Source organism: Sphaeramia orbicularis, chromosome 21 (genome assembly GCF_902148855.1).
Source record: "Sphaeramia orbicularis chromosome 21, fSphaOr1.1, whole genome shotgun sequence".
Lineage (NCBI taxonomy): Eukaryota > Metazoa > Chordata > Actinopteri > Kurtiformes > Apogonidae > Sphaeramia > Sphaeramia orbicularis.
Genome location: NC_043977.1, coordinates 3,626,539 through 3,640,128, shown reverse-complemented (window position 1 = coordinate 3,640,128; position 13,590 = coordinate 3,626,539). Strand labels below are relative to the sequence as shown.

General features: G+C 35.8%; 1 protein-coding gene across 1 annotated transcript in view; it reads left to right on the top strand.

The window, feature by feature from the left end:
* lrp1bb (low density lipoprotein receptor-related protein 1Bb) overlaps nt 1-13,590 on the top strand; it is a 930,516-nt gene that overhangs the window by 610,946 nt on the left and 305,980 nt on the right. Inside the window, exon 32 of the mRNA XM_030124596.1 lies at nt 7,735-7,884. Coding sequence (XP_029980456.1) covers nt 7,735-7,884 — 150 coding nt within the window. The remainder of the gene's footprint in view (nt 1-7,734; nt 7,885-13,590) is intronic.

Here is a 13,590-nt window from a genome sequence, read left to right as displayed (position 1 = left end):
TAAACAAAATTTCTCAAGTACTGAGTCCTTCATGTGTAACATCATATTTATTGTTCTTTTAAATTCAACAATTAATGAATGAAATGTGAAAATAAAATATATAACTACACATGGGATCATTACAGCTACTTGCAAATATACCTCATCATAATCATTGTTGGTTAAATCACATTAATATCTAGTCTGTTCTTACGGAGGCAGATACTGTGCATGGTTTTCTGTTTACTTTTAGAGTTAGCCCAGATGTCTTTGAACATATCTGCCCCTTCTGTCGAACATTTTTAACTCTAATTAAACCAAATGTATTACAAACAGCGCCAGGCTGTCCACAGCCAAAACTACGCTTATTACAGCTAACGCTGGTTTCTGAAATTCGAAGTTGAGTTCTTATCGGCTGAACAGTCGACTTGTTTGGGCAGACACATACGACAGCGCATGAACACAGCTGTTCTGTTTCACAGACCGTAAGGAAAACATAGTGTGAATGTGCGGCCAGGGGTTTTCCGCATCTTCTGTCTCCTCTAAATCCGAATTGCAAGCTTTTGTTTCAGCCATTGCTGACGTTTGGTTTGCTCATTCTGCTCCTGTGTGAAACTGGCGCCAAACTGTCATGTGACTGCCTGTCTACATCTGATTGGTGGTACGGAGTTAAACGCACAAATAATTTGTGCATTAACAAATGACCAAAAATAAAAGTAACGAACGGAATGTACACCATTGTAACGGAGGAGAAGTAATGTTTCTTCTTCATAAATATACTCGAGTAAAAGTAAAAAATATGTTGTATTAAAAGTACTGTTAAAAGTACAATTTATGCAAAAAGTTACTTAAATAAATGTAGCAGAGTAAATGTAACATGTTACTACCCACCTCTGAAAAACAGTCAAGTAAAAAGACACACACACACACACACACGCACACACACAGTCCAGTATCAATAAAATATATAATAAATAATTCTAAATATTTCTCAACCACAGACTTCCACTCACTCCAAAACACTTTTTGGAAACTAATATAAATCACATTTTTATTTGTGCATTTTTTTTCTTCTTCCAAAATTAGCTTCAAATCCACATGACACATCTACCGACTGTCATAACCGGGATGATTTTAACAATGAATCAAAAAAATCCATCGGAGAATCATCGACACCATACATATGTTAACTGTCTTTAAAATAAAATCCATCCTTTTTTGTTTTTTAAAGTTATCTAGAAATCAATCCCAAAACCAATCTTAAACCCTACAGTGGACTAACAGAATATCCTACATAGTCACATGACCGTCAGGCTCATCACCATGGAAACAGTCGCCTGGCACAAAATCTTGATGCAAATGACATTATTAGCTGTTGATTGTCAGCTGCTACCTAGCATTAGCCTACTCGTTGGCGCTCGTATTGGAAGAATGTGTTGTTTTTTTGGCTTCCAGTGTATGAAACGTTCAGTATCATAGAAAATCACTTCATATACTTCCATTTGTAGTCGCTCGGCTCCCCTGCCTGTTTCCCCTGAAGTCCCTGAGCTGTACACCCATAGTTAACAGGCAACTCAGCTCTACTCTCCTGTGGACGCGATGGCAATAATACACCTTAAATCCTAATTAGACAAAAGGAAGAAGAGGATAATTCATAATGGATAGAGAATGCCTTATGGGAGGCAGTATATCACAGACGGCTCAACTGGCAAACTGTGAAATCTGGGCAGAACGCTCTGTACATCTGAGTATGTTTGGCATTGGGCTTTTCAGGTCTACTATTCATTTAGTTCAGGGGTGTCAAACACGTGGTCCAGGGGCCAAAAACGGCCCTGGTTCCAATCCAATGCAAAGTACAAAAATTGGACCAATGGTCCTGTATCTTAGCGGCCAAATTCAAAGCTTTGGTAAATGTATCCAGATCCATTTATTCTCACCCAGTTCTGTGTATTTATTCTATTACAGAAATAGTCCATGTTTTGCTCATATTCCAATCAGATCTGTAAAAAATTCAAATTCCAACTTGATATCATTGATACTGATTTATTGGATCAATCCACTTCATATCTCTTATAATGGGAACATTTTTCAAAGTTGCATCAGATCCAGATCCAAATAACGTCAGTCCCTTGTGTTGACATCCTCATACAGAAGCTGTATACCAAGTTTGAAGTCAATCAGAACTGGAGTTTGGGAGAAGAAGACGATTGAAATGTTTTCCCCATAAGAGCCCATGTTAAATTTTGCGTCAGTTCCAGATCCAGAAGAAGATCCTGATCAGCATGTGGGCATTATGTTTGGGTCATCTCCCCATCAGGGCTGGACTGGAGACATTGACACTGGAGATCATTCATATTTACTGAGTTATTGCATCCATCCACTTCCTATCTCTTATAATGGGGACATTTTTCAAAGTGGCACCAAATCCAGAATCAGATTCAAATAATTTCACTAACTTTTGTTGACATCATCATACAGAAGCTGTATACCAAGTTTGAAGTCAATCAGAATTCTAGTTTCAGAGAAGAAGACGATTGAAATTTTTGTAACAGATGACAGACGCTGCATGACGACAATAGCAGACAGCCTTTTGGCCGGTAAGCTAAAAATTACGCTATAGATATGAACAATCATGGATGTTGAACTTGTTTTAGTTCAGATTCCACACACAGACCAATATGATCTAAATAAAATAATAGCAGAATAACCCTTTGACAATAAAATGTGAACAACCTGAAAAGTAAGTGCAGTTTTAACAATCTTCTGCCTGTTATTAAATATTTAGTGTATTTATAGATCCACTGTGATCTGTACGTTGGCTTAATAATAAACTGAGACATAATATTGTAGGAATTATTCTTTTAGTTCCAAATTCCAAACTCTAACATTTTAACAATATTATGCCTGTTAGCAAATGTTGGTGTAACACTGCATGTGATGCACATGTATAAATTATAAGTTGAGGCATAATATTGCTAAAATTGAAGATTTTTTTTTTTTTCCTCTGGTTATGCACATCTTTTTTGTGAAGGGATAGTGTTATTATTTAAGTGGCCCCGCCCACTGGAGATGAAATTGGTCTGAATGTGGAACCTGAACTAAAATGAGTTTGACATCCCAGTTCTACAAAACAGATTCACCAGTCAAACCCATGGAGTTGGATCAGTGACAGAGGATGGGCACACTGGGTTTATGTTCAGTTCATGAGATCTTCACTGGAAAAGTCACTTTTTCTTCAGTTTTCTCTGTTTCTGATATAATGATAATATAATAATAATAACACTGGGTTACAAAAAAATGTTTTTTGCAAGTTGTCTAGGTTTTTTCAACTGAATTAGGACCATTTTGCACCGCTAAATCCAAAAATGACATCTGTTTTTCTCAATCAGATCAGGTTTTTTTGCTAATTTGATTCTGAAAAATTTGATCTTCTCACAATCTGCGCCCAAACTTTGTCTTGGTCACCAAGTTTAATACCAAAATAAGACTGGTAAGCACACTTTATGAAACTTGTGACTTGATTCCTGTTAGGTACAATGGTGTATTCACCGCAGATGGAGCAGAATACGTCAGGCTTATTTTTGCAAGATCTTCTAGTCGAAGCCATTTCATTCACCTGTAATATTAAAAAAAACATTAATCATAAATTGGCAAAAGTAAAATCTTCAGAACTCGTTTATTGCAAGAAATATGAAAGAATTTTGTATCATATGATGTGAAAATGCCCATAAATGTAAGCAAAAATGTTAAAAAGCCAAAATGTAGCATAGTTCAGAAAGTTGACCTGATTGAGCAAAATTAACGTGATTTTTGGATTCAGCACACCAAAATTATCCTAAATCAGCTCAAAAAACTTCAACAATAAATTTGTTGTTGATCAGTGTAATAATAATCCTTAACTCTAATCTGAGCTTTTATGAATATCTACATGATCAGTGAATTAAATATAGAAAAATACATGATTTTTCAGTGAAAAACTGCAAAATACAGATGATAATATTATGATAAATGGAAATAAATCACTTTTAAAAGTTAAATATGGGCAAAATAATAGTCTGGAAATGCCACAAAAGTAGCTTTGGGTCTTTATGGGTTAAGAAAGGAGAAGTTATACACTGCATCACTTAGGGTTAAAGAACTTACAGTCGCGGAAAAAATTATTAGACCATCAAAAACAATGGTTATCCAATCCAGTCCTAACTCCTTTGTGTGTCATGTGACTAAAACAGACAGAAAAGAAAACATGGAATGAATAAAAGCACTGTTTTTGTCAGTACAATGACAGATATTGATGGAAGAACTGAAGTGAATTTGTTTTTTATCAAGAAAACCTGGAAAATGGATAGATATCAGCTCTGAAATTAACCTCCTGAGACCCAGTAAAATGTCAGCAAAGTAAAAGCTTTTTTTTTTTTTTTTTTATTAAATAAGTGCCTATATTGGAAACATCATGATGCAACAATTTTTTCAGATGCAGTTTTTAAAATTTTTATGGAACATCCTTTGTGGTGGACAGTTTTCTTTTTTTTTTGTGTAAAGTTTTGAAACAAATTGAAACAAATGTGGACAGAAAACCCGTAGCTGGGTCTGAGGAGGTTAAACTACTATGAGCTCTTTTTGTTGGTATCATTATATTTGTCCAAACAAATGGACCTTTAGTTGGACCAGGCATTAAAATGAACAAGAAACTGAAGAAAACAAGGGGGGGTGTCTAAGAATTTTTTCCACAACTATTTTTACCTGAAACCTATTAATCGCAGCTGTAATTATCCTGTTTTTTTTTGTTTGTTTGTTGTTATTATCATGGTATTCGTCTCTTCCAGATAAAGAACAACAAACGCTGATTATGAAGCGTGACAGGACCAACTGGAACATTCGTCTTTTACTGGGCAGGGAGTCGTTAGTCCGACTCCATTTCAAGCCTGTTTTTTAAGCTTCTTTTTGCTTGATTGGTCTTTTTCATCAGAGCTTAGTTCTTTTCCCTCTGCTTATTTACCCAGGATGCTGCTGGGTTTGCCAACAACAGGATACTTTCATCACTCACACCAGACCAATGTTCCAGTTGAATGGTCTCATAACACCATGTATAGGCTAAAGCAGGGGTGCCAAACATATGGTCTGTGGGCAAAAACTGGCCCCAAAAGGCTCCAATCTGCCTGTTTGATGAATTTATGAAAGAGCAGATAATAACGATCAAGGATGTCAAAGTCGTTTTAGTTCAATGGACACATACACACCAGTTTTATTTGATTTAATTTAACTTTTTTTTTAATTAGTGATACAGTTAACGAGACATAGTGGAAAGAAAAACAACAACAAATAAACCAAAGACAAATTTAGCAAATAAATAAAAAACAATGACAAACAACAACAATTAAAACATTATATTACAGTGAAAAAGATAATAATCGGAAAAAGCAACTCAACAATATGGACTGATTAGGGGTGATAAGGAGGAGGGAAGGGGGGTTAATGAAAGTGAGGGGGGGGGGGAGTGAGAGAGCAAATAATTCTAATAAAGATATTAACAAGAATATATAGTACTAATACTAATAGTCATTTGTTATTTCAGTGGCAGCGGCGGTGTCAGCCCCAATAACAGTAAAAATAGATAAAATAATTTAATACTTATAATCATTTATGTACAAAGTTTTACTAAATGTTGGAAAAAACAGAAGTGCGTAATGCTGGTTTTTCCACTAAATCACAAATGGGATGATTTGTTTATTTATTTTGCTGAGATGTCAGTAGAAGTCATTCCAACATCACAACATTCCAAACCAAACTCCAAACCCATCTGTTCAAACTGGCATATTCACTCTGACTGGACACTCTACACCACACTTGTTTTTAGGTGGATGGTTTGTTTCAATTATGTTTGATGTTATTGTATGCTTTTTATTTTCTGTAAGGTGACCTGTAGTGACTTGAAAAGTGCCACCAAATAAAATGTATAATTATTATTTATTCTTTAAACATGTCATTGAACATAAATCTGTTGTTTTGAATCTGGAATGCGCGTTCCCCCTCTATCTCCGACTAAATTCTACAATGTTTGGGCTTCCTGCTGTGTCCACACATACCCACATGTTTGGTTTAAACTCTTCTTCTTCTCTTGTAACATCCATCAACATCCAATTTTTTTTCTGTTCATATGACTCTAGTTGCACAAAAAGGTCTTTCCATTGCAGTTTTACGCCCCAAAAACCACCTCTGTCAAGCGCCAAAACTTTTCGTCGAAAAACGAGAGTTTTGGCAAAATTGTCATTTTCCCATTGTGTTTCCCAGTGTTGTTCAACCTTGGGGTCGGGACCCCACATGGGGTCGTCTGGAATTCAAATGGGGTCGCCTGAAATTTCTAGTAATTGATAAAAAAAAAATTTACTTATAAAAGATATATGTTAACAGAGCCAATCCCAATCCATATCAGACAAACTGTGGTTGTGAAACTGCAGCACTGTGGTTCTGTTTCTGTGTCAAATGTTTATTGTGGTCAGTTTCAGATGCTGCAGCTCTTTCATAATTCATAGTCTGAGTTCTTGTTTTTTTCATTATTAATTGTCCAAATCCAAGCTGGGTTGACTGTACATATCCTGACCAAGGAAAATAAAATTCTCCCTTTGTGCAGTAATCTACACCTGGATTTACTGCCTCTGTCCACAATAATATACATTATATAATAATGATAATAATCTTTATTTATATAGCACTCTTTTCATACATACATACAGACTAAATGTCCCCTGAAATTAACCTTGATTTGAAATATAGTATAGCAAACTATTACATGATCAAAAACAAGTTAATTTTAGCAAAAAAAAGTCTCCATTTTGAATGTCTAGAGTTGTCAGAAATTTGTGATGTTAAAATGGGGTCAGGAGTAAAAAGGTTGGAACCACTGCCTTAGACAAATTTTTATGCACAAGTTATATTCATGCAATTTGAGGATCAATGGAAAAGTGATTATTGTGTAATTGACTATATATGTATGTATATATATATGTATATATATATATATATATATATATATATATATATATATATATATATATATGTATAAACCCTATATCTTTATTACCCCCAAAATTAAGCAATTAGTAAATAATAAACCTGAGCATGGGCATTGGTGGAGATTATGTGGTGATAACTGACGACCCTGTCTGTTTTCAAACCTTTCTTTTTTGTTGTTTTTGTTGTAATAATATAAAAATAAAGTAAAAAAAAAAAACTATACCAGTGATTTTCAACGTTGGTGTCGCCTGGAATTCAAATGGGGTCGCCTGAAATTTCTAGTAATTGATAAAAAATGAAAACTTACCAATAAAAATTTACATTATGTAGTCTAAATGTTGCCTAAAATTAACATTTATTTGCAACATATTATGGCAAACTATTACATGATCAAAAACAAATTAATTTTAGCAAAAAAATCTATCTCTGTTTTGAATGTCTGGGGTCGCCTGAAATTTCTAATAATTTATTAAAAGAAATTAAAACTTACTAATAAAAATTTACATTATGTCGTCTAAATGTTGCCTCAAATTAACGTTTATTTGCAACATATTATAACAAACTATTACACGATCAAATACAAATTTTAGCCCAAAAAACTGTCTCTGTTTTGAATATCTGGGGTCGCCAGAAATTTGCGATGTTAAAATGGGGTCAGGAGCCAAAAAAGGTTGTGAACCACTGAACCATCCATACCATTAAAAAGTCTGAACCCCTCTATGTCTCTGCTTGCCTTCCTTTCAGGTCTGTCCATCGACTACGCTGCCAACAAGCTGTACTGGATCAGCTCGGCCAACGGCACTATCAACAGGTGTAATCTGGACGGCAGCGGGCTGGAAGTGCTGGAGACTCTGAAGAGGGAGTTAGCCAAAGGCAGCGCTCTGGCCGTGATGGGTGAGTGGAGCTTGTCATGAGTGTATCAGATTGCCAGCGGGGGCTTAGTGGGAGAGTGTGGAAGGATTACATGTTTAACCAGTTAAGTGGCTGTAGAACGGGCCCGTTCAGCCGCTCCTCCAAACAGTGGCGCTTCACTTTGTGTGGAGTAGCGGGGGCATTAGATAATTAAAACACAGCACGGCGGTGATTGATGATTGATTTTCTCGCCCCTTTTGTAATGAAAAGGGAGGAGGATGTTCATTATGTGTTGATTCTTGGTATCAGCGCTGAATCCAATGTGTCACACCATCCATCAACTCATTGGTTCATTTAGAAATCTGGCGAAATCTAAGTCAACACGGTCCGGATATAAATCTTACCAGTGGCTCACGTTCCTACAGTCCATTTACTTCCTGAGCTCTTGTTCCGCGAGCCTTTTTTTAAGCTTTCCACTCCATTTTTCTTAACATGCAGACTTCAAAGTAGGGCCATGTATCAGTTTAAATTGGTTTTTATCAAGTAAGGCAAGACACTCCATTACACCGCAAAAAAAAAAAAAAAAACGTGAAGGGCTGCTGGTATTTTTTGCAACGGTAATGTGTACTTCCTCCAGATCTCTGAGCCCAATTTAAAGTACATTCCTAAGATCCGTTATTTTTGGCGAGTCCAGGAAAGAGATATGTGGGCGTTAATGATTAACTGTGGACCAAAAGGAAAACACATGCAAGAAATAGACCAGGGGGTGTCCAACTCAGTTTAGTTCAGGAGCCATATCCTCCCAATATGATCTGAAGTCAAATAATAATATAAGAATATATACATGACGTCAACTACAAACTATTCTATACGTTTTAGGCTGAAAAAAAGTCAAATTACATTATGAAAATGTTTACATCTGGAAATTATCCTTTAAAAAAATGTAAATAACATGAGCAACTATGAACAAACTGACACTTATTAAGAAAAAAATGTGCAATTTTAACAATATTCTGCCTCAGTTTATCAATTATACATGTGCATGACAACTTACAAATACACAAAACATTTAACAACAGGCAGAACATTATTAAAATGACACTGACTTTTCTTAAGACGCCTCATGCTGTTCATATTTGTTCAGGTTAGTCACAGTTTTTGTAAAAGGACAGTTTGTAAATGTCAACATTTTCATGTAATTTTACTTGTTTTATACTAAAACAAAGAGAATCATTTGGAGATTTTAGTGGTCTGACCCAACTGAGATCAAATTGGGATGAATATGCATTTCAGAGAATCATTCCACAGACTGGACTGGACTGGACTGGACTAGGGATGTAACGATTACCGGTGGAATGATAAACCGCGGTAAAATTCCAAACAGTTAGTATTACCGTTTAAATTCTAATTATCATGATAACCGTGTTTGATTACTGCACTTTGAAAACTCACGGTACTGCACATTTCCTGGAGAAGCAGCATCTATCTATCTATCTATCTATCTATCTATCTATCTATCTATCTATCTATCTATCTATCTATCTATCTATCTATCTATCTATCTATCTATCTATCTATCTATCTATCTATCTATCTATCTATCTATCTATCTATCTATCTATCTATCTATCTATCTATCTATCAAAAAGAAACTAAAACAACTCAAACTTGATCTGGAAAATGGTCAAACAATGGCCTTAAGGTTCCATCTTTAATGTACATTTGTATGTTTGATGTTTACATGTTAATATTTGAATGTTTGTGCCAACAGAAAGTACATTTTATTTTATTTATTTTTTATTTTATTTTTATTTTTTTCAAAATACAACTTGGTTACATTATTTCAGTGTGTGTATAAGTATAAATAGCGTGATAATAATGATAACCGTGATAATTTTGGTCACAATAACCGTGATATGAAATTTTCATACTTTTACGTCCGTAGACTGGACCCTTTGATGGGCTGGTGTCAAATAGAATTATAAAAATCTCACCCCAGGTCACTTTTTTATATCCAGGGTGGGTGAAAACTAACTAGGCATTAAAAATTGGTAAAAAATTTCCTATTCCTATTAGAAATGTATTGAAACAAATGATACATGTTCTTTATTAGATGGGAAAATTAAAGTAAATCTTCATATTTCCACATAAACACTGGTGGCATCAACCAGTTTCCTCAAACGGCCAAAGATGGGATGAACAACCTTCTGAAGGACGAGGTCTGGGAGATCACAGACAACCTCCGGAATCTGGGAAATAAGAAATAAGACAATAAGAAATCCGTATTAGTGTTGTCTGTTTAAAAAATGCTTTTGTCATGACTACAGTGACACTAAAAATTCTACAAGTAGTTTCTAATGCCTAGTTACTTAACACCCACCTGTAGAATTGTGACCCCAGGTCACTTTTCTAGTCTAGAAAACTGACCCACCCCATAGAACTTTGACCCCTTATATGAATTTATACTGTATGTTAATTAAAATGTCCTAATACGTTTCTCTATATATCATAAAAAGCTTAAATATATGTGTATAATTTGAACTTTTTACCAGAAAATACTAAATTAATTTATTCATATAGACATTGAAATAAATAATCTGTGTTCATTTTAGAGATGATGGACATCGTAGATATGAAATCTACCTGAAATTATGAAAAAAAAGGTTTTATGTATTTATTTCCATGTATATATATATATATATATATATATACTAAATTTAGGCATATTTGTAACAAAGTGTAGTGTGGGTGGCTGTGGCTCAGATGGTAGAGTGGGTTGTCCAATGACTGAAGGGTTGGGGGTTTGAATCCTGGCTCTGGCTGTCCACGTGTCGAAGTGTCCTTGGGCAAGACACTGAACTGACAGTGCCTTGCATGGCAGCAGCTGCCCACTGGTGTGTGTGTGTGTGTGTGTGTGTGTGTGTGTGTGTGTGTGTGTGTGTGTGTGTGTGTGTGTGTGTGTGTGTCGGCTGCTCGTCTTTCAGACAGTTGAAGCTCATTGTCGGCTTACATTAAAAAAAATGTCAAGTTATTTAAACATAAATTCGTCCCTCCGTTCCTTTTTAAGAAAATGGTCAGTGACCTTATCGTACCAACTAAACAAGAAAATGTTGAAATTATGTTAAATTGAAACAAGGAAGTCCAGTGAGTGTGTTTTATTTACAGTGTAAGAAATGAACAAGTAATTTGGTAGTGGTTTGTGTGATTTCACAGCAGAATGTGTGACGGTTTTAAACTGAACTGTGTCAGTGAAGGAGCAGATCTGAAAACAGCTGTCAATCAAACAGGATTCAGCCTTTCGACCGATCCTCCAATCAGCACGTGGAAGCTCAGCGTCCGGCCCGGCTGAGCTCCGCCCACAGCTCTATCCACCCCCAGAAGCGCTGACCGTCCGGGGGCGGGACAACATGGTGTCATTTATCCAATTAGTGTCCAGTTCAGAGTCAGTTTCCAGCAGTTCCACTCAGTCCCATTGAAGTGCATGGACGCTGAGCGTCTACGACAAATGCACTGAGCAGAGATGGAGGAGAAAACACAGACACGAGAATGGAGGAGAAGTGAACAACATCCAGTCCACTGATCTGGGATCAAACTGATTCTGAACCAACTCGTCTGTGAGATGAACGTGTTCTAACACATTTGGAGTCGATGAAATGAAAACAACTGAACAGATTTGAGCATTTAATTTTCATAATTTTAGGGGAAGCCAAGCAAAACACCTCTGGTGTGTGTGAATGTGAGGCTTTGTAAAGCGCTTTGGGTACGATGAAGGTGAAGAAAATGCACCATATAAGTGCAGTCCATTTATTCATTCATTCATTCATCCATTTTCTGAACCCGCTTTATCCTCACTAGGGTCACAGGGGTCACTGGAGCCTGTCCCAGCTGCTTATGGGTGAAGCCGGGTTCACCCTGGACATGTCTCCAGTTCATCACAGACTGAACATACAGAGACAAACTCTCACATTCACACCTATGGGTGATTTAGATTAACCCAGTAACCTATCAGTGCATGTGCAGTCCATTTACCATCTACAAAACCTGTGTAACACTGAATGGGTGAAAACAGAATACAGAAAAGGTTCTGGGACTGGAGTCAATAACAGGTGTTAATCACAGATTCACAGATACATTTGTAATATCATGTGATGGTATACACTTTTGTGCTTTTCATAACATGTTTTGTGTTTATATATACCTTAAATAAACTTTTTTTTTTTTTTTTTTTTTTTTTAACAAATTTGGTGATTTATCGGGGGCAGGTCAGGAAGTAGAGCGGGTCATCTAATAAACTGAGGGGTTGGTGGTTTGAATCCTGCTCTGTCCTAGTCATGTGCAGTTGTGTCCTTGGGCAAGACACTTGACCCACCTGCCTCCAGTGTCACTCACACTGGTGTAGGAATGTTCGGTGGTGGTGGGAGGGGCTGTTTGGCTGCTGTGGATACAGATGTGTTTAACTCCACCAGAGTGAGAATGTGAGAGTGAATGAATAATGTAGCAATAATGTACAAGAGCTGTGGGTGCCAGGAAAAGAGCTATTATTAGTAGTAGTAGTAGTAGAAGTATCATTATTATTATTATTAGTAGTAGTAGTAGTAGTAGTAGTAGTAGTAGTAGTATCATTATTATTATTATTATTATTATTAGTAGTAGTAGTATCATTATTATTATTATTAGTAGTAGTAGTAGTAGTAGTATCATTATCATTATTATTATTATTATTATTAGTAGTAGTAGTATCATTATTATTATTATTATTATTATTAGTAGTAGTAGTAGTAGTAGTATCATTATTATTATTATTATTATTAGTAGTAGTAGTAGTAGTAGTATCATTATTAGTAGTAGTAGTAGTAGTAGTAGTAGAAGTATCATTATTATTATTTGTAGTAGTACTATTATTATTATTATTATTATTATTATTATTATTATTATTATTATTATTATTATTATTATCCATAAGGGGGGTCTGAATTCTATGACAGATGGTCTCTTTTCCATGGGGGTCACTTTTCTGACACCGCTTTTGTATGTTTGACACCTGTGAAATAGACAAATTAATTGTGTTCTTCATCTGAAGCTGTAAGACTGACATCATTTTCTTCTCTTTAGGGAAAAAACAACACTTGATAATGACCCTCGTACTTTCAAAAACACTGACATATGCAGACGATCAATTAAACGTCCTTGTATTTTCCTCTTTTTTTTTTTTTTTTCCTGCGGTGGATCAGAATTACAATTTTGTATTGTCTCACTTCCACACCGCCGCGGTCTCGACAATTGGGAAGCTTCCCATTGAGCTATGGAAATGCGTTTGGCTTGCCAAGATTTGTAATGAGAAGGGAGCGAGCATAATGAACACGGAGCCGTTGGCTGCTTTTGCGTTTGTGTGTATTTATTTGGACCAAAGTGTAATTCTCATTTTTTTAAAAAAAGAGGAAAAGAAGTCAAATCAAGAATGTTGTCAGGGTGATACTCTATGTTGTTGAAGCATGTTATTAATCATGGCAGGCGTGCGTTTGCTGTGTGGTGGGTATCTGTCAGGATGTGCACAGAGCATTAATTACATCGTTACAGAACAACACAGCGGCGGCACAGTGGATTCCTGCTGCTCTGTTAGCTGTTAGCATGCCGCCACTATAAGCAACATCTTTTTGCTTCATTTTATAGGCATTTCCTACGATAAAGATTTGACTAAGGAGGCTCTTTTTTTTTCTCTCTACATGAGCGATGGACTTTATTATTGTG